Genomic DNA, 21183 nt, shown 5'->3' with positions numbered 1-21183 from the left:
CAACCCCCGGCCTGGAAAAGGCTTCAGTTCCCATCGGTTTATTGCTTATGAAGTCCTTAAGGTTTTATGGAGTCGAAAGGTCAAGAGCTTGACTCCAGTCAGGCGGGGCTCCCCCTAACACAGCGCTGGGGCTGCAGGCACAGGAAGACGGGAACCTCACAATCGAGGCTTGCCTCCGCCCTTGCTTCCGGGGATACGACAGCGGAGGGCGTTAAAGACCGGTTTCCCACAGAGACACAGGTGGTACCTGGCAACGCACCGCCTCGGAGGGGCAGCCTCTGGGAAAGGCAAAACCATTTTGTTTCGAACTACACAGCCATAACACAAACTACAGGCAATACTTCGAACAGTGAGCACGGAAGCCCCAGGACTCCTTTGAGAAGGCGCCCGCCTGCCCGAGGAGCTACTCTTAATTGCCGGAGATGATCCCGATCTCTCGAGGAGGCTCACCTGTGGCACCTGTTCTATGTCCCGGAGGAATATCTGCTGGTTCCTGGAGACGGATGTCGATCTGTGATAATCTACCAGCTCGTTCAGAGAATTGAATTTCACCACCCAGAGGAAATACTTTCCCGCTCCATCTCGGAGCACCTTGAAGTGCTGCACGTCATTTCCAAACCTGGGGGGGGGAGGCAGAGAACACACACGAGGGCAGGTCAGAGGGCTCGGTCCCGGCTACCAGGGGGCCGCGCGCCCATCAGATCGAGGAGGCGTCTTGTGAGAACTCGGATTCCAGCAACACTTCTCGCGGCCCAAGGGGCCCTGGACTGCAGCACAACACGGCTCCCTGGCTGCAGTTAGGGCGCTGAGTGCCCCCGAGAGCCCTCTGGGGGACTGATGATTACCAGTGACAATAATGAGACTCCTTGCCAGAGAGGGAAACCCTGTCCATCAGGTCAATTCTGAAGATGTCTGGGGACGCCTGGGTGGCTCAGTTGGTTAAGCAGCTGCCTTCGGCTCAGGTCATGATCCCAGCGTCCTGGGATCGAGTCCCACATCGGGCTCCTTGCTTGGCGGGGAGCCTGCTTCTCCCTCTGCCTCTGCCTGCCATTCTGTCTGCCTGTGCTCGCTCTCTCTCCCTCTCTCTCTGACCAAAAAAAACAAAAAATCTGAAGATGTCTGTAAAATCAAGAACGTCCTAACCTATGCCATGTCTCCACGCGCCCTGCACTGTACCAAGCCAAACAGAGTCTTATTCAAGGAAGAGTGTGACTTCATTAACTTTTCAAGCAAAAACCAAACCAAACAAACACCCATTAAAACCTCAGGGGATATTTAAAATCTACAAGAGGTGGGATAGGAGGGAGAGCTAGGAGGGACTGGACAAACTTTCAACAGCTCTCCTGCAACTGGAGGACAGATCATGTTTTCCGTTTAGGGATTTTAGTTCTACTCAAGGGCGAAAGGTCTCAGAATGGAATGTCGTGGTCCAATAAATACAAGAGACTGAGGCACCCGGTGTCCCAAGAGGTTTCTCGATCACCGGATAACATGCCTCTCCTCACACCGGCCTGCAGAAGTGGGATTGCAACTGGGAGTGGATCACCCCCGACAAGCCAGGCGAGGCTCTGCCTGTCCTGCTCGCTGCTGGGTCCTTGGCACGGACGCCAGTACCCAGGCCTCCAACAGCGCTCTATGAAGACATGTAAATGAAGGACACGCTGTCTCCTCTCCTTCAGTCGTCAAGGGGAAAGAAATGAAAAACTTCTTAAAAACCACCCAGTAGGTGGCAGCACTGGGCTTCAAGTAGGAGATCCCAAGTGTTAGAGCTGCTTTTTCACTGGAATCCGAGTCTGCACTGAGGAAGGCAGACACATCCATGCCCCGCTTCTGGCCCCACAAAAGCCCACTCCCACGGCAGCCATGCAGACGGTTTCCACAAGGTGCCCAGGGTCCCAGACAATGACCTGTTACCTGCCATGGTGTTTTTCATCACTGACTCCCACCCTGAGACTAGAGAAACCTTTTAGAGACTGGATTCTGGAAACTCCTTTGAGAAGGTCTTTGTGTTGTTAAAGGTGGTAATGATATCTGTTTCAAATTTTATTTCTAAAACAATAAACGCATGGATCTTAAGTTTTTATTTGATAAAACGGAATAATGGTCTGGGAGCTCGCCAGCAGCTACCACATGAGCATGCGCAGCGACTGGTGTAATCAAGGCCTCCCCTGCACGCTGCCCGCTACCCCGGGGCGGCCATCAGTCAATTCACTCGCGAGTAACTGCTTGCACTCCTCGTTCTGGACTGTTTTCCACTCGGGTCAGTGTGAAATGCAAGGAAAACAGATGACAGATCCGGTTTAATATTTTCACGCTGGGACTAAAAACTAACTTCTACTGGACACATATCTGTGTGGTGTTGTGAATATGGCCTAAAACCACCTCCCATACTTTTACCGAGAAAAAGAATATAAAAATTAAGTTTAAATCTACATTTCAAAAAACCTATACTGGTCCTAAGAAGAAACAAGATTAATTTCGAAAACGGAAAAATCTTTACATTGTTTGCAAATGGCAAATAAACTATCTTATGGTCTTCATGTAAAAATAATCAATGTGATCTATAACAGTGATCTGAGTCTCCCCTCCCCCGCCTTCAAGTTTTAAAATTCTAGTCCATTAATATATAGTAGAATATTAGTTTCAGGAGTAGAATTTAGTGATTCATCACTTACATATAACACCCAGTGATCTGGGGTTCCTGTGGTAATATATTAACTAGAAAGGACTGAGTCAAAACACATATGGAAATGACAATTTGATTAAAAATCCTTATTTCGCAGATGAGAAGTGATGTGCTTGAAATCCTCAAAATTCCAATTTAGGTTCTCCACAATTCCTGGGGTGGTAAACTCCCTGCCTGCCCCCTTCCCTGCTTACCAGCTCCTCTGCACATTTTACCACTGGGGAAAGCAAAACACTCCCCCACCCTTGTGGTAACCTTTTAAAGTTAAATTGAGAGGCCCAGGACGGTGGTGGAGGATTTAAGCTAGACATCTGGTAAAGGTCCCCAAAACCAGCTAAAAGGGTGACCAGTCATACCGACAAGAAAGGGCGGCGGGGATCCCCTAGAGGCCAATCGAGGAAAGAGGCATGCCCAAGCAGAGGGCACAGTGGAGGGGTGGGGGAATAGGGAAAATGCGACCAACTGAAGACTGTTTCCACACAGGAACCGACACTCCGTACTGGAAGAACTAATTTTTAAGAGGAGCCAGAAATTTACAATGCATTTTTTTTTCCAGAAATTACTATTTTAATGTAAAATTTCTGCTTTGGTAAACCACTATTAGGCTAAACCACTATCGGTTGGCAACCTTTGGTGTGTGTAGCCAGACACAATTCCGATCAGCAGGGAGAGGCTTCCGGGGACCAGAGCGGGAAGTACTCACTTGACAGAGAGGGAGAAGTCCCCAGGGGCACTCTCACTCTCTCGGATGAGAAAGGCCCCGTCATGCCGCTGTTTGCTAAGCATTTCTTCTGCCTTGGCTCTGGGGATTTTGCCAAAAAACCACCTAAGGAAGGAAGACAAGCCGGTCAACATCTGCTTCCCCACAGAGACGGGATATCCAGCCCCAAACGTGAGTAACAGAGTGCTTCTTGCCAAAGGAAGGGGCCTCCCTTCTCGCCCTCCAGTGTCAACATGTCCCACAAACCACTCGGTCGGCTTCGCCCTCGAGACACGGACCATCTCCCTTCAAACGCCCTTACCCTGCCCTACTCTCCAGAAAGTGACTCATGAGGCAGGACTGTGGGCCACTCTTCTTAAAGAGGAAGACACTTAAAGCTGGGCCTCCTGGGCCCGAGCCCACCAGGCTCCCTACTGACTCAGGGCACCAGGGAAAGCCCAGGCCTATCAGTGTGAAGCACCGGAAGAACCGTGTAAGAGGCCTCTTCTCGCAGCCTTTTGACAAGGTCTTTGGGACAGTGGGATTACAGTAAACAGAGGCAGGAAACTGGGAGGCCCCGAAACTGGAGACGGGGCTACTTCTCGTAACAGCCCAAGGTGAAGAGGTTCAGGCCTTGAGAGAGAAGCCTCTGCTGTCACAAAGGCAGATTTTGTGACATCCCTCTCGAGACCTCTCTCTGCCATCACTGCCGGGAGCTTCGGGCACCAGCAGCAACGTCACAGCGTATCCTGCACAGAGGCCCTCGCTGCAAGACTCGTTTTTTTCACTGAAACAGGTTATAGGTTCTTCTGCTCCCACTGCGAATTCACCTTGGCCACGGGAAAAAGTGGGTGAATTCATGCAAAACTATGGGTGCAACTGGCCCGTGGAGGAGGAAGGGGAGGAGGTGGGGGAGAGGAGCAGGAAGGGTGAGAAAAGCTTAAGGTCACAGCCGCTATTTCACATGAAAACCATTACTAATTAGGATGGGGGAACTGCGAAAACTGTTCTCTCTTCAAATCTGTCTCTAAGCGCTGTTATTTTAAAAAGCAGTGATATTACTTAGAGCTAATAAAGACCTATCTGGGGCGCCTGGGTGGCTCAGTCAGTTAAGTGTCTGACTCTTGGTTTTGGCTCAGGTCGTGATCATGAGCTCGTGAGATTGAGCCCCAAGGCCCTGCATCTGGCTCTGTGCTCAGCAGGGAGTCTGCTCCCTGACCCCTGCACATTCTCTTCTGAATCAACCAATAAATCTTTTTAAAGATTTTATTTATTTATTCGACACAGAGAGAGGGAACACAAGCGGAGGGAGGGGAAAAGGAGAAGCAGGCTCTCCACTGAGCAGGGAGCCCAATGCGGGCCTTGATCCCAAGACCCTGGGATCATGACCTTAGCCAAAGGCAGATGCTTACCGACTGAGCTACCCAGGCGCCCCTCAATCAATAAATCTTAAAAAAAAAAACAAAAAACCTCAAACAGAAAGAGGTGAGTTGCTAGTTAGGTCTGATCAGAAGCTGCCATCGATTGGATTAATCTGTAAACCGTTCTTAAATCGACCTTCTGTGTCTTTCTCACTTTGAGTGTTACAAGGTCACCAGGATGCTGAGGAGCTGCTAGGATCTAGCTTCTAGAAATAACCCAAAGACAAGCCCTCCAGTGCCTGGAAGTCAGGCCACACAAGAGAAATTACACATTGGTACAACAGAATCATCTCCAACTAGGAAAGGCCGGCTGGCGATTCTAAGACCACGGAGAGATTTTCTACAGTAACCTCTAGAGCCTTCAAGTTTGTGATGTGCCCGCGGGCAATAAGCATGGCCTGGGGAGGGGTAAAGTCACTCAGCAGCCATTCTCTTCTCTCTTCCTCCCAAGCCCCCAAGATCTGCCCACCAAGCAGGTATTTTCCTTTCTTTCCCCGTTTTAAAATAATGAATATGAATTTTAAAAACTGCCTAGATGTTCGTGAAGTGAAAAAAGACTTCCCCCACAGCTCCCCAGAGGCAGCGAGTGCCGGCAGCTCTGCGCGGACCGCGGCCCCGGCGTCTGATGCGGACGCGGCTGCAGGGCTTTCCAGCCCCCAGCTGAAGATGAAGTCCGTTTTATTCTCATGAAAAAAGATAAACTTCAGTGAACTAGAGACTCTAAACTGGAACTTTCCATGACAAGCCCCCAGACTGAAAAATAGAAAATCAGCTGCAGACTATTTTATTAAAGACTTCTTTTGTATGTCTCCGTCTCCATTTTTTACTAAATTCTGTCCCTCTTTCTCTTGAGGACGTCCCACAACATAAAGGGTATCCGCACCGCATGAAGAAGAGCGGTCCCTCTCCATTAAGACATTTCAACAGTGATGAGTGTTAACTACACGGCTATGGTCAAAATTTTAAAAATCTTTATGGGTTTGTACTACAACACAAATAGAAAGGAGAAAGCTAACCGGAGGAGGTGGCTCATTTTCCAATTTAATTCTTGACGACATTCCACAGGCTTCCATCCATATGCACCCAGGGTGAAAAGCTCAGATCTGGACCCACCCCCAATGCGTACGACAGTGTGTTCCAACACCAGCCGGTAACCGCTTCCTCGTCTATGTTTAACTTGTTACCTCGAAAGCTGTATTAGGTCCTACTCCACTGGAGACTTCCCTCTTCCTAGCAAAAACTGAAGGTGGGGGGAGAGGAAGGAGAGGAAAGAGGGGCTTGGTGCTCGGTACTCTCCCGCTGCTACGGGAGGGACACGGACCCTGTACTTCTGGATGTCTAGTCACAGAGCAGTCCTGGAACACGATGTGCGCCCCAAGGCCAACCACTCCACAGGCCCATGGCCACGGTCCCTTCAGCAATACGGTTTCCTGTTTCAGAGCATTGCCTGGGGTGGGGTGGGGGAGCACTCCCTGCCTTTCAGCTAGACTCTCCAAAAAACACCAGCACGGAAGCTCCCCTGGAGGCTTTCCCATCAACTCTTCTTCCAGAGTTCTTTAGAGCGGACCTTTACAGAGGGTGAGGCAGGGCAAGAGTCTTCCTCGAGGGCTAACCCAGCAATCAGGCAACTGGGACAGTAACCTGTGCTTTCCCAGGAAGGAGGCCTTTCCTGTGTTTTCTCAACAGTCGGATTCAAATGGCCTATGTCATTTCAAACAATCCGAAGGAAAACAAGGACACAGAGCCATAGGCATTTTATTTAATATAAACATTACAGAGTATGATATTTTGCTGAATTCCCTTTCAGCCTGGAAATACGAAAATGAAAAGGAACTGAGGTTGATTTCCATGATTACTGGATCGAGTGCAGAAGCCAGAAACGCTATGAGCCCTCGGCCCAAATATGTCCAGTTTCTGTATGGCCCACAGTCTAAGACTTTTACAAAATTTTTCTTAGAAGATTTTATTTGAGAGAGAGAGAGAGAACATCAGAGGGGAGAGGGTCAGAGGGAGAAGCGGACTCCCTCCTCAGCAGGGAGCCCGATGTGGGACTCGATCCCAGGACCCCAGGATCATGACCTGAGCTAAAGGCAGTTGCTTAAACCAACTGAGCCACCTAGGTGCCCCGACTTTTAAAAAAAAATTTTTTTTTTTTTTAAATTTGACAGAGAGAGATCACAAGTAGGCGGAGAGGCAGGCAGAGAGAGAGAGAGAGAGAGGAAAGCAGGCCTCCTGCCGAGCAGAGAGCCCGATGCGGGACTCGATCCCAGGACCCTGAGATCATGACCTGAGCCGAAGGCAGAGGCTTAACCCTCTGAGCCACCCCGGTGCCCCACTTTTACAAATTTTTAAAGGGTTAATTTACTTTTTTTTTTTTTTTTACGGTAGGTAGATTTATTTAAGAGAGTGAGCGAGTGAGAGAGAAAAAGAGAGGGAGAGAGAGAGAAGCAGATTCCCTGTGGAGCAGGGAGCCCGATGTGGGGCTCGATCCCAGGGCTCCAGGATCATGACCTAAACCGAAGGCAGCTGCTTAACCCACTGAGCCACCCAAGCATCCCTTAGAGGGTTATTTTTTAAAAATTCAAAAGAATACGTGAAATGACAGAGACTGAATATGGTCCTCAAAGTCTAAAATATTTATCATCTTGTCCTTTACATACAGTTTAGCCACCGCTCCATCTATTTTGAGGACCGACTGAAGGAACAGATGTATACAGCATATCTGGTGTATTCGGACAGAGGGAAGAGCCACTGTATGATCCAGAGCCGCTCCCACTCCCAGGAACCACTACCAACTGCCTCTCCCTGGGGAGCGCACTCCGTGATGCTGTCCGTGAAAAGCCCACACAGTCCCCACAGTGCACACAGACACTATGTGGCTACAAGAGTGCAAAGCTGTGCTTAGTCCACGTCCCAGGACATCTATAGTGTCTTGTGTTCATCTTTTGGAGTTTCTTGGTTACTACCACGTGTGCCTACATTCTAGTAACCCGGGCATGATGTGTGTAAGCCCCTAATATGGGCATCTGGGTGGCTCAGTTGGTTAAGCATCAGCCTTTGGCTCAGGTCATGATCCTCGGTCCCAGGATCCAGTCCTGCATCAGGGTGGGGGTGGGGTGAGTCCCCTGTTCAGCAGGGAGTCTGCTTCTCCCTCTGACCTCTCCCCTCTCGCTCTCTCTCAAATAAATAAATAAAATCTTACAAAAAATAACCCCCTAATCTAGTGTTACAGGGACTTCAAACAAAGGGCATTATTAATCCACCGACAGGGGGCCAGGAATCCCTGCCACATACACCTTTGAAGATTTTTTTATGGCTACTTAAAAAAAAAAAAAAAAAAAAAAGACAGCAATTGGCTTACATTTAATTGCCATGGTGGAAACCTCCAAAAGGGCGAGGTACGTGGGGAGAAACTCCTATATTGATCTATGGTTTTCTACACTGTCTTTTACAAAGTGAACCAAATTCATAAATTACTGGCATTGAAATAAAAATACCAGAAGCTTTCTTAATTTTTAAGATAAAGAGGAATGAACTAGATGATCGAAGGCCCCTCTGAACTCTGTGACACTGAGCTGTGTACGAGCAGATGCAGTTAAGATCTCTGTTCTGGAGGCTCCGGAGAAGAGAAAGGACAGGCACGCGTTAGAGCAGTGACACAAGGAGAGGGACAAATGGGCTGCCACTCAAGTTGGGTCATGTCATCCAAAGGTCTTACTTATCATTTATGTTAAATTAAGTAGACAGAAACTACTGCTCCTCCTTATCCCAATGGCATTCTAGTCTGGGCACTGAGCCTCAGCTTCCTGATGTACGAGGGACGGAAGGGACAGCCGCTGAAGGAGGAGCAGGGCCAGAGGAGGAGGTGGAGGGTGCAGGTGAGAGGACGGTGGTCTGTAAGGGTTCTCACGGCCCCACCACATCAAGGGTTCCCACAGCCCCACCACGTCACTACCAATATAAACTGAGTGGGGGAGGGGATGTTCCGAGGGAGGAAGAAAAGAAAAAAGTTCCCTGCTCTCAACGGCCGGGGGTAGGAGATTATTTTGAATTCTCTGAAGTGGGAACCCTAAGTGGTAGGCAAGAATAGTAATTATAAGAAGCATTTATTGAGAACCTATTATATTGCCAAACACTGCTCTGGGGATACAAAGATTATTAAGATACAGTCCTATAGGGCAATCAAACATACCAACAAAACCATGTGATAAGTACACTTTCTAAGACTCAAAAAATGGAGAATTATGAAAGAGATCTGGCCTCAGGGGTTTTATGAAAAAGAATCACGGAAAGGCATTTCTATAGTTTTATTGAAGATCACCAACAGCTATTATCAATCCAAGACATGTACTTTATTACGTATTAGCATAGAAACTACTGTTTTAAACGAAACAACTACTTCATTAAAGATCAGTCTAAAACATGCACCACTGGGGCACCAGTGTGGCTCAGTCAATTAAGTGTCTGACTCTTTGGCTCAGGTCATGATCGCAGGGTCGTGAGACTGAGCCCCGCAGCGGGCTCTGTGCTGGGCGTGGACTATTATTATATCGTACTATTAACATGCAAAATCAACGTGCCTTGTGAATTCTCTGGGAAGACAGAGTAAAGGGGGTGACAACCATCCCAAGGACCTCAATTTTAAAAACGTTATAAATTAAAATAAAAACATTATTTGAAATAAGCAGATGGGACTGACTCTTGGAAGACCAGTAGCGTCCAACTTACGGATGTGGTTTCATTTCTATATAATTCTTGGGGATGAAGCCATCTTTCCCATTGAGTTCTGCCTTGTACCAGTTCTGATCACATTCTTCATTCAAAACCTACAAAGAAATAAGGAGGGGGGGAAATCAAATCATTTCCTTTTCACACTCTTAAAAAAGGCAGCCGTTAAGACAACTATGTTGCCGTTCAGGTTTGTTTGGTTCTCTGAAGCGTGAACAGTTACATGACCCAAGACATCACACAATTTCAAACAACCAGCACATCGACTCTTACGGTTAAAATTAAATTAAAAGTAAAAGAAATGGTCTCTGAAAAAGAGAGTCTGACCCCCGAACCTCTAGCACTAACCCCTCGGTAGGAAAGCAGATGGGAGCAGGACAGGTGAAATGAAGTCTCTGGAAACCAGCAAGCGCTGGTGCTGGAGAATGAAGGGGGCCCCCCAGGGACTAAATAAGCCTGCAGGAAGCAGCAGCTGCAGGGAGAGCTTCAAGACTTCTCTAGAGCTCCTCTGGGCCATCTTCAGGATCACAGGGATCCAATCCCGGGTCAGCCACCAAACAGGTGTCCAGCTGCTGCTAGCAGGCACCACCCACCCACGTGTCCTCACACACAAAGCATATTCCAGCGAAAAAGCACCCCAAGTCCTACTCCACTTACCCTCAGGGCCACAATGGGCTTGAGTTAGGGAATGCTGGAAGCACAACCACTAGCCCAGTTCACGGGGGAAGATCCAGAGACTATAAAACTGTAACACTGCATTCCCAGACTGGAAACACTCTCTACAAACGCGACATGACTACTCAAGGCTGTGTCTTAGCACATCACGCACAGATTTGAAGTCCCAGACTGCTCCTCGTTACACGGATGGGCCAGGCCAGGACGTCACAGGGTAGTACAAGGAACAGAATAGGTGTAGTAGAAAAGCCACCTCTGAATTCTAGATTTCTAACAAAAGGCAAAGGACAGAAGGCATTTATTATTTCTGGTGGGGGGAGGGGCAGAGGGAGAAACGAAGATAGAGAATCTTAAGCAGGCTCCATGTCCAGCACAGAGCCCAATGTGGGGCTCGATCTCACGACCCTGAGATCATGACCTGAGCTGAAATCAAGAGTCGGGACAGTCAACCAACTGAGCCACCCAGGTGCCCTAGGACTCTGCCCAGGCAGAGGCATTTTAAAAAGTTGGTGGCTTAAGAGAGAAAATAGAAATATGAGCCCAACTCAAAAGTGCTAAACACAACAAAGTAGAGAGAGACCAGTACAGTGGCAGTTAATCTACACTATGCAACAAAGTTCTATAAGAAAGATGGCAAAGTTCTTTTTGTTTTTAAGTTTATTTATTTATTTATTTTTGTAATCTCTACACCAAACATGGGGCTTGAACTCATGACAGCAAGATAAAGAGTCACATGTTCTTCTGACTTAGCCAGCCAGGCACTGCCAAGAAAGTTGATAAAATTCTTTACAAAATGATTTATTCAAGAAACTAAATGACGCCGTACTCTTTACCATATCAGAACTTGGACCGTTTCATCAGAATGTGTGATGTGTAGGTACAGACAGTCCCTCACTTGCAATGGTTCAACTTATGATTTCTTGACTTTATGATGGAGTAAAAGTGATAGGCATTCAGTGGAAACTGTACTTCCAGTTTTGAATTTTGATAGTTCCCTGAGCTAGTAATACACCATCCTGTGCTCGCTCATGATGCTGTGTGGCTGAAGCTCCCAGGCAGCCATGGAAGGGTCCAGAGCTGATGCACTGACTGCCATCCTGCCCCACAGCCGCTCTACTTCTCACTCAGTACATTACACGAGACAGTCTATGCTTCATTTATGAAACTGGTTTTGTGTTAAATGATTCCACCTAAATGGAGGTTTTACTCTAAGTGTTCTGATCCCATTTAAGGTAGACAAAGTTAGGGGTGCCTGGGTGGCTCAGTGGGTTAAAGCCTCTGCCTTCGGCTCAGGTCATGATCCCAGGGTCCTGGGATCGAGCCCCACATTTGGCTCTCTGCTCAGCGGGGAGCCTGCTTCCTCCTCTCTCTCTGCCTGCCTCTCTGCCTACTTGTGATCTCTGTCTGTCAAATAAATAAATAAAATCTTAAAAAAAAAAAAGATTATTTACTTATTTGGGGGTGGGGGGAGAGAGAGAGGAGCAGAAGGAGAGGCAGAGAATCCCAAGCAGACTCCACGCTCCAGTGTGGGGCCTGATCCCACAACTCTGAGATCACAGCCCAAGCTGAAACCAAGAGTTGGACACTCAACTGACTGAGCCACCCAGGCGCCCTTACAAGCATTTTCGACTTGCGATGGTCGTAAGTTGAAAATGGTTCGCGCTGGGTAAAGTGGCAAATCCCGCAAGAGCTAATAAATGTGAAGAGAGAGATCTGAGAAAAGAAAAAAAACAAACAACACAGCTGCAGGTAAACCCAGCAGCCTCGGTGATGAAAACTTTTCATTAGTTTTTCCCTTAAAAAAAAATTATATTTTATTAACTCCTGCAATGATATAACCAATATGTGTATCACCTGAGAGGCAGTGACCTCAGAAGGGAGCTCATGGCTGTACAGGTGTCACAGGAAACTCAACAGCATGAGAGCAAAGGAGAGATTTTGAAAGTTGTTTAAGGACAGTATGTTGTTCTCTACCAAAAAGAAGGGCTTAAAGAAAAATGGGGCCTAGTAATTGCCGTCTAAAGCATTATCCTATAATAACAATAGTGAACCTGTAGCCTTACAAAGAGTTTTTCAAAATGTCTTTAAAGGTCCTGAAATGGTGTGCTGTGTATGTTATGCTACAGATTTCTTGGAAGACAGAGTAGAGTCAGTGACTCAGGCCCATCTGGGCATCAAAACAGAGTAAGGTAACCACCTAGAAAAGACCAGTTTTTTTTTTTTTTTTTTAAAGATTTTATTTATTTATTTGACAGAGATCACAAGCAGGCAGAGAGGCAGGCAGAGAGAGAGAGAAGAGGAAGCAGGCTCCCTGCTGCCCAGAGAGCCCGATGTGGGGCTCGATCCCAGGACCCTGGGATCATGACCTGAGCTGAAGGCAGAGGCTTTAACCCACTGAGCCACCCAGGCGCCCTAGAAAAGACCAGTTTTAACTCAGGGCCAACAACGCCGCAGAAAAGGAGAACTGCACTGCGCGTGCGAGTCCACACAGCCGGGCATTCTTACCGCCTTTACGAAGCCAGAAGCAAGCCCCCTAAAAATGCTCCCCCTGATAATTCATGGGGTAACATGCAGATTTGGCACCGATCTAGAACGATGGTTTCTGCAGAACAAAAGTATCGCCTGGTGTTCAGTATGCTTCCCCCCCAGGAAGACAGGAAAATACGGGAATTAATGCACTTAGTTTATTTTTAATGTATGTGAATAATTAAAATGCTGGTTCTCTGAAACATTCTAGCAGCTAGAATATCACTTTACCAGGAAGTCAAAATGTGCTGTGCATGCCTCTGAACTTCTTTATTCTAGAACTTAAGAAGACTGGTTCTGCTGGAGGCAAAGCCCGGGAGAGAGCGTCCCTGCCAGCCTGGGCCGCCCCGGGAGCCAGGCACCAGGCCTTCCCATCCAGCGGCTCCACTCACCCATCCGCACAACATGCAAACCCTGCAGCTCCGATGACTTAACAGAAACTTACAAATTCAATTTTATTCAAGTGTCTTTTTTTTTTTTTTTTTAAGATTTTATTTATTTATTTGACAGAGATCACAAGTAGTAGGCAGAGAGGCAGACAGAGAGAGGAGGAAGCAGGCTCCCCATGGAGCAGAGAGCCCGATGTGGGGCTTGATCCCAGGATCCTGGGATCACGACCTGAGCCAAAGGCAGAGGCTTTAACCCACTGAGCCACCCCGGCGCCCCTATTCAAATGTCTAAACGTTTAAAGCAGCAAAAGACACAAACTAACCCAAGTGAGGTCCCAGTGGAGCAGAGGAGGAGACGGGAAGCCCGAGAACCACGTGCGGGTGAGTCTGCGCCGACACAGACTGTTCAGTTTCCTGCGGACTGACGTGAGCACCCACGTCCCTCACACGGAATGTAAAAAGCCTCATCAGAGCTCCGAGAACGAGGAAGTTCCATCTCCACTCCCCGGAAGGCATGCTCACTCACTCATTCATTCCCCCTGAGCTGAGGCAGCATCCAACAACCAAATTTTCATTCAGTCTTGGACATCTCAGGAAATATCTTTAGGTTTTACCCCACAGCTGCAGGTTCGATTCCAACCTTCATAGTCCCTCAAATTAGGACCTTGTAGCCACACAAAATCCTCTAGTTTAACGGAAGCAAGTTGATCAAGAAGATGAGATTATGAAAGGAGGAAGTGACACGTTTCAGTGTCTTTTTTTTTCCTTCTTGCAAAAAGACTGAAAATAATGTCAGAGCCCAAATCAGGAAGAGACCTAAAAATGAGGAATGCTGTGAAGCTTATACAGGACACTCAAAACTATTCCAGTCAATCAGGGCGCCTGGGTGGCTCAGTGGGTTTTAAGCCTCTGCCTTCAGCTCAGGTCATGGTCTCAGGGTCCTGGGATCAAGTCCTGCATCGGGCTCTCTGCTCAGCGGGGAGCCTGGTTTTTTGCAAACCCCCCCCCCCCCCCGCTTACTTGTGATCTCTGTCTGTCAAATAAATAAATAAAATCTTTAAAACAACAACAACAACAACAAAAAACTATTCCAGTCAATGGAGGGGGACACAATGGGGGCACTGAGGGTGTCAGTAAAGCTGTATTTCTTGACTGCATGCCGGCTACCTGGGTGTGTTCAGTTTATGAGAATTCACTGAACTGGATACTTAGGATCTGTGAACTTTTCTATATGTATATCATATTTCAACTAAAAGTTAAAAATACAGGGGCACCTGGCAGGCTCAGTTGGTGGAACATGTGACTCCTGATTTCAGGCTATGAGTTCAAGCCCCACGTTGGGTGTAGAGATTACATAATTTTTTTTTTTTAAGATTTTTATTTATTTGACAGAGATCACAAGTAGGCAGAGAGGCAGGCGGGGTGGGGGGAAGCAGGCTCCCTGCTGAGCAGAAAGCCTGACACAGGGCTCAAGCCCAGGACCCTGAGACCATGACCCGAGCCGAAGGCAGAGGCCTAAACCACTGAGCCACCCGGGTACCCCCCAAAAAAGTTAGAAATATTTCAGTCCAGGTGCCTGGGTGGCTCAGTGGGTTGAGAGCCTCTGCCTTCAGCTCAGGTCATGGTCGCAGAGTCCTGGGATTGAGCCCCGCATCAGGCTCTCTGCTCAGCGGGGAGCCTGCTCCCCCCTCTCTCTCTGCCTGCCTCTCTGCCTACTTGTGATCTCTCTGTATCAAATAAACAAAATCTCAAAAAAAAAAAAAATTTTCAGTCAAGAGAACATAGTAATATTCTGGTCCGCACATAAGAAAATCACACCAGGACCTCCTCATATACCTTGGGTACAAACTTCACACTCCAAAAATACATAGGAAAGAGAAAACAACACAGTGAGACTCCAGAAAACCCCAAAATGATAGCTTACCGTAACTATTCTATGGGGAAAAAATTTCCAGAAGTGAAGCCTTCTTTACTGTGTGATTCTACTATTCTATATTATGTGATTTTGATAATATTCACCACTGCCCTCACTCTCAATCTGAGACCGTTCTTAAAGCAATGCAAATTTCCATTTATACCAATAGGACGTCAAAGCTTTCCAAACAGTTAAGAAAAAAAAAAGGGTCAAAGATTTAGGTCTCAGGTCCCTTATGATCCACCTGATCTGGATTCAAGGGGCTGAACACATAAGTTCAAATTCCAATCTCAGCAGTGAACTATGCGACGTTGGGCAAATGATCCTTATCTAAATTTTAGTTTCCCCCACCTAGAAAGTGGTGGTTAATACCTCCATCTCCCAGGGTTACTGAGATGATTAAGTAAGAAAATGTGATAAGCAGTGTAGCAATCAGTACAGCTGTCTTAGTGGACAAATGTACTTCACAACAGTTAACTCTTAGACATGAAAATATTAGGTCAAACAAAAAGTGGCAATTTTTGGAAGGACTAAGTTCTACCTTCACTAAATCTGGTATCTTCAATATAATGCTGTTCACAGACACCAACAGTATCCAAACTAAGAGGACCAGGATTCTTTGTTTTATTCTGAAAACACACCACCAGGAGACTCTGGGCTCACTTCAAAAAAGATTTTAAATGCAGAGTTCAAGGATTACGATAGCTAATTCCTTTCCTTGTCTCTTCTACACAGATACTGGGAGATAACTGTACTTGATTTTCTACACAAATTATTGGAAAAGGTATCTTTTAGGAAAATGGTAGGTAAGTATTTTGTTTATAAATTGCTAGTTTGGGGGGCGCCTGGGTGGCTCAGTGGGTTAAAAGCCTCTGCCTTCTGCTCGGGTCATGATCCCAGAATCTTGGGATCGAGCCCCACACATCAGGCTCTCTAATCAGCGGGGAGCCTGCTTCCTCCTCTCTCTCTGCCTGCCTCTCTGCCTACTTGTGATCTCTGTTAAATAAAATAAAATCTTAAAAAAAGAAATTCTTAAAAAAATAAAAAAATAAATTGCTAGTTTGTTTAGATTGTAATTTGAATTATGGGGCTATTCTCTTGCATGAAAATATTCAGTTATCTGTAAACAAACAAACAAAAGAAATCACGACTCTTTTTATTCTTTTTAAAGATTTTATTTATTTGATAGAGATCACAAGTAGGCAGAGAGGCGGCAGAGAGAGAGAGAGAGAGAGAGAGAGGAGGAAGCAGGCTTCTCACCTAGCAGAGAGCCCGATGCGAGGCTCGATCCCAGAACCCTGGGATCATGACCTGAGCTGAAGGCAGATGCTTTAACCCACTAAGCCACCCAGGCGCCCCTCACCCTTTTTTTAAAGAGCGGGGGTATGTGGAGAGGAGAGGAACAGAGGCAGAGGGAGAGTGAGAATCCCAAGCAGGCTCTGCACACAGTGCAGAACCTTACATGGGGCCTGATTTCCCAATCCCGAGATTATGACCTGAACCAAAATCAAGAGTTGGTTGTCTAATCTACTGAGCCACCCAAGTGCCCCAGTCGGTTAAGCATCTGACTTCAGCTCAGGTCATGATCTTGGGGTCCTGGGATCCAAAGCTCAGCAGGGAGTCTGTTTCTCCCTCTCCCTATCTCTCCCTCTGCTTGTGCTCTAACAAAACAAAACAAAACAAAATAAAAAAAGAGGGGCGCCTGGGGGGCTCAGTCAGTTAAGACCCTCCTTTGGCTCAGATCATGATCCTGCGGTCCTGTGCGGTAAGCCTGCTTCTCCCTCTCCCTTTGCCCCTCCCCTTGCTTATGCTCTCTCTCACTCACACAGTCTCTCAAACAAATAAAATCTTTTTTTTTTTTTTAAGATTTTATTTATTTATTTGAGAGACAGTGAGAGAGAGCATGAGCGAGGAGAAGGTCAGAGAGAGAAGCAGACTCCCCACGGAGCCGGGAGTCCGATGCGGGACTCGATCCTGGGACTCCAGGATCATGACCCGAGCCGAAGGCAGTTGTCCAACCAAGCCACCCAGGCATCCCTCAAACAAATAAAATCTTAAAAAATAAATAAATAAGTAAATAAAATAAGAAATGTCAACTGGAATGTTGGCATCAAAAAATAAAAATAGGCCCGTGGACGCCGCCGAGTAAGCATCGTTAAAGTCTCCCCTCCCACCGCCGTCATGTCTAAGTCAGAGTCTCCCAAAGAGCCTGAACAGCTGCGGAAGCTCTTCATCGGAGGTCTGAGCTTTGAAACTACCGATGAGAGTCTGAGGAGCCATTTTGAGCAATGGGGAACACTTACGGACTGTGTGGTAATGAGAGACCCAAACACCAAGCGCTCCAGAGGCTTTGGGTTTGTCACATATGCCACTGTGGAGGAGGTGGATGCAGCCATGAATGCAAGGCCACACAAGGTGGATGGAAGAGTTGTGGAACCAAAGAGGGCTGTCTCAAGAGAAGATTCTCAAAGACCTGGTGCCCACTTAACTGTGAAAAAGATTTTTGTTGGTGGCATTAAAGAAGACACTGAAGAACATCATCTAAGAGATTATTTCGAACAGTATGGGAAAATCGAAGTGATTGAGATCATGACTGACCGAGGCAGTGGCAAAAAGAGGGGTTTTGCTTTTGTAACATTTGATGACCATGATTCTGTAGACAAGATTGTCATTCAAAAATACCATACTGTGAATGGCCACAACTGTGAAGTAAGGAAAGGGCTCTCTAAGCAAGAGATGGCTAGTGCTTCATCAAGCCAAAGAGGTCGAAGTGGTTCTGGAAACTTTGGTGGTGGTCGTGGAGGTGGTTTTGGTGGGAATGACAACTTTGGTCGCGGAGGAAACTTCAGTGGTCGAGGTGGCTTTGGTGGCAGTCGAGGTGGTGGTGGATATGGTGGCAGTGGGGATGGCTATAACGGATTTGGTAATGATGGAAGCAACTTTGGAGGTGGCGGAAGCTATAATGATTTTGGCAATTACAACAATCAATCCTCAAATTTTGGACCCATGAAAGGAGGCAATTTTGGAGGCAGAAGCTCTGGCCCTTATGGTGGTGGAGGCCAATACTTCGCCAAACCACGAAACCAAGGTGGCTATGGTGGTTCCAGCAGCAGCAGCAGCAGCTACGGCAGTGGCAGAAGGTTTTAATTACTGCCAGGAAACAAAGCTTAGCAGGAAAGGAGAGCCAGAGAAGTGACAGGGAAGCTACAGGTTACAACAGATTTGTGAACTCAGCCAAGCACAGTGGTGGCAGGGCCTAGCTGCTACAAAGAAGACATGTTTTAGACAATACTCATGTGTATGGGCAAAAAAACTCGAGGACTGTATTTGTGACTAATTGTATAACAGGTTATTTTAGTTTCTGTTCTGTGGAAAGTGTAAAGCATTCCAACAAAGGGTTTTAATGTAGATTTTTTTTTTTTGCACCCATGCTGTTGATTGCTAAATGTAATAGTCTGATCATGATGCTGAATAAATGTGTCTTTTTTTAAAATGTGCTGTGTAAAGTTAGTCTACTCTGAAGCCATCTTGGTATACTACCCCAACAGTGTGAAGTTAGAATTCCTTCAGGGTGATGCCAGGTTCCATTCGAAATTTATTTGCAACCTGCTTGGGCACAGAAGCCATTGTCTCCACAAACCTTGGTGTAGTTGAACTGACAGTTAATGTGTTGTGACCTGGAGTTCACCATTAAAAGGTCACCCAAGCAAAGTCCTGGAGTTTATTTGGTTATTAATATGATTGTTGGCACATCCTATGCAATATATCTAAATTGAATTATGGTATCAGATAAAATTATAGATGGGATTAAAGCTTGTGTATCATCCATTATCATGTGTAATCAATAAACGATTTAATATTCTCTTGAAAAAAAAAATAAAAATAAATATGCAGTACAGTTATGGAGCAGTGGGGCAAGCCAAAATTTTACCAATGCGTAAAGCAACTTGTGTAAGAGCATTCATACGTGAAAGATAATGAACCATTACGTATTTAGGCTCCTACACATACCCCTCCCTCAAAGCCACTTATTATGGTCCCTGTATTAAAGAAATCAACATAAGCCAGTGAGCTTCTCCTGCTCTTCAAGGCCAATCAATCCCACAGGAACAATACTGAAATTCTGCCATGGACAGATTAAGAATCTGGTGATCCTACCATATTAATTCTGAGTTCTTTTTTTTTTTTTTAAGATTTTATTTATTTGTCAGAGAGAGAGAGACAGAGACAGAGAGAGACAGAGAGAGAGCACAGGCAGACAGAATGGCAGGCAGAGGCAGAGGGAGAAGCAGGCTCCCCGATGAGCAAGGAGCCCGATGCGGGACTCGATCCCAGGATGCTGGGATCATGACCTGAGCTGAAGGCAGCTGCCCAACCAACTGAGCCACCCAGGCGTCCCATCAATTCCGAGTTCTTAAAAAGGGAGAACATACACACACTTCTTAAAGACTTGAACCCCTTTAAAAAAAAGTGTGGCAGGGCCCTAGCTAGGGTAACTGCACTGGGACAGCCATTTAGAAACGCACTGTCTTCAGCTGCCTGTTCCATATTTTACTGGAAGCTGTGAGAATGCTCTTCAACCTTACACCCCCTTAGCATGGATTACCGACCTGGTCTCAGGCTGCATGGGTTTGGATTCACTGAACACTTCAGGTAAGTGCTTTACACATCACCGCCTCCGTCTGCTACAGGTTTTGCTCAAAGTGAAAACCATCTCGGTTGTGCTGCCTGTTCTACTGTGTGTCAAATCATGAAAAACACCCACGCTGTAGATAAACTCTTCTGATTTTAACGACAAGATGCCCAACTTAAAGGCAGTTTAATAATTAAGATTCCTGGACCTACAGAAACCTTCAATTGTTTACTCAAGCACACAGAGAGCAACAATTCTCCAAGTTCACGCTGCCTGGCCAAGTCTTCAGGCGGAAGAACTACGTTTCAGTCAAGACACTTGACAGGCAGTCGGCCCTCAGACACCAAACACTGAGAAGAAATGAGATGCATTTATAAGGTTTTAAAACTCTCCCGATTTTAGCAGATTTATGAATCTGTGTGTGAACATCAAATGACACTGTTTCATTAAATGGTTTGAAGATGGGACGCCAGGCGAGAGGGGTAAGCAGACTCCCTGCTGAGCACAAAGCCTGATGTGGGGCTTGATCCCAGGACCCTGAGATCAGGACCTGAGCTGAAGACAGAGGCTTAGCCTCTGAGCCACTGAGCCACGCTGGTGCCCCTAGAGCATTCAACTCTTGATCTCCGGGTGGTGAGTTCAAGCCCCGTGCTGGGTATAGAGCTTACTTATAATAATAATAAAAAATGGTTTAAAGAAAGTCTTCATTAAAAAAAGTATTCATGTAACAGTATCAAAACAAGGGGGTACTTTACCCTATGGTGATGACCTTTCTCATTAAAGTATAACATCTGTGCATTGAAATGCTTTTTTAGTTTCTCTCTGAAATGAGTCTTTCCAGAAGATTCATTTCTTTGGGGATCAAAGAGTCTGAAATCCTTGACTGATGTCATTTTAGGAAAGGATTTCATTCATAAAGTAAAGAAATCCAATAGGCATTGTTAGTTAAGTCTACCTTCTGACCACTAGTGATACATGGTGAAAGCGGCTAGGTTTTGCCCTTTAAACAATTTTATTTTTTAAAAAATATTTTATTTATTTATTTAAAGTAGGCTTCACACTCAGTGTGGAGGTTGAACTCAAGACCCCAAGATCAAGAGTCACCTGCTGCACCTACTGAGCCAGCCAGGCACTTCCTCCCCTTTTAAACAATTTTAAAAAGAAAAAAATAAGAAAAAAATAAGAAAAAAAAAAGAGCAAGGCACAGAGGGGGAAAAACCCACTCAAACGCCCAAATTTTTCACTGGTAACAATCACTTATCACTTCTTCTTTTTTTTTTTTTTTAAAGATTTTATTTATTTGACAGAGAGATCACAAGTAGGCAGAGAGGCAGGCAGAGAGAGGAGGAAGCAGGCTCCCTGCCGAGCAGAGAGCCCGACGTGCGGCTCGATCCCAGGACCCTGGGATCATGACCTGAGCCGAAGGCAGGGGCTTTAACCCACTGAGCCACCCAGGTGCCCCCACTTATCACTTCTATACTGGCACCCGAACCCCAGAAATAGTATTTTT

The 21183-nt window shown here is 46.3% G+C and overlaps 1 protein-coding gene and 1 long non-coding RNA gene across 3 annotated transcripts in view; one reads left to right on the top strand and one right to left on the bottom strand.

Moving 5' to 3' along the window:
* GRB2 (growth factor receptor bound protein 2) overlaps positions 1–21183 on the bottom strand; it is a 64012-nt gene that overhangs the window by 854 nt on the left and 41975 nt on the right. For both annotated transcript variants that reach the window (XM_047707036.1, XM_047707037.1), the window contains exons 3-5: positions 9536–9633; positions 3390–3512; positions 451–619 (exon numbers count right to left, since the gene is read on the bottom strand). In XM_047707036.1, coding sequence (XP_047562992.1) covers positions 451–619; positions 3390–3512; positions 9536–9633 — 390 coding nt within the window. The remainder of the gene's footprint in view (positions 1–450; positions 620–3389; positions 3513–9535; positions 9634–21183) is intronic.
* Positions 12899–18923, top strand: LOC125087107 (uncharacterized). The gene is made up of 3 exons (XR_007123355.1): positions 12899–12909; positions 17540–17545; positions 18450–18923. It is a non-coding gene; the product is annotated as an uncharacterized LOC125087107 (long non-coding RNA).

The sequence above is a fragment of the Lutra lutra genome, chromosome 16 (assembly GCF_902655055.1).
Source record: "Lutra lutra chromosome 16, mLutLut1.2, whole genome shotgun sequence".
NCBI classification, from domain to species: domain Eukaryota; kingdom Metazoa; phylum Chordata; class Mammalia; order Carnivora; family Mustelidae; genus Lutra; species Lutra lutra.
This window is presented reverse-complemented; position numbering and strand designations above follow the sequence as displayed.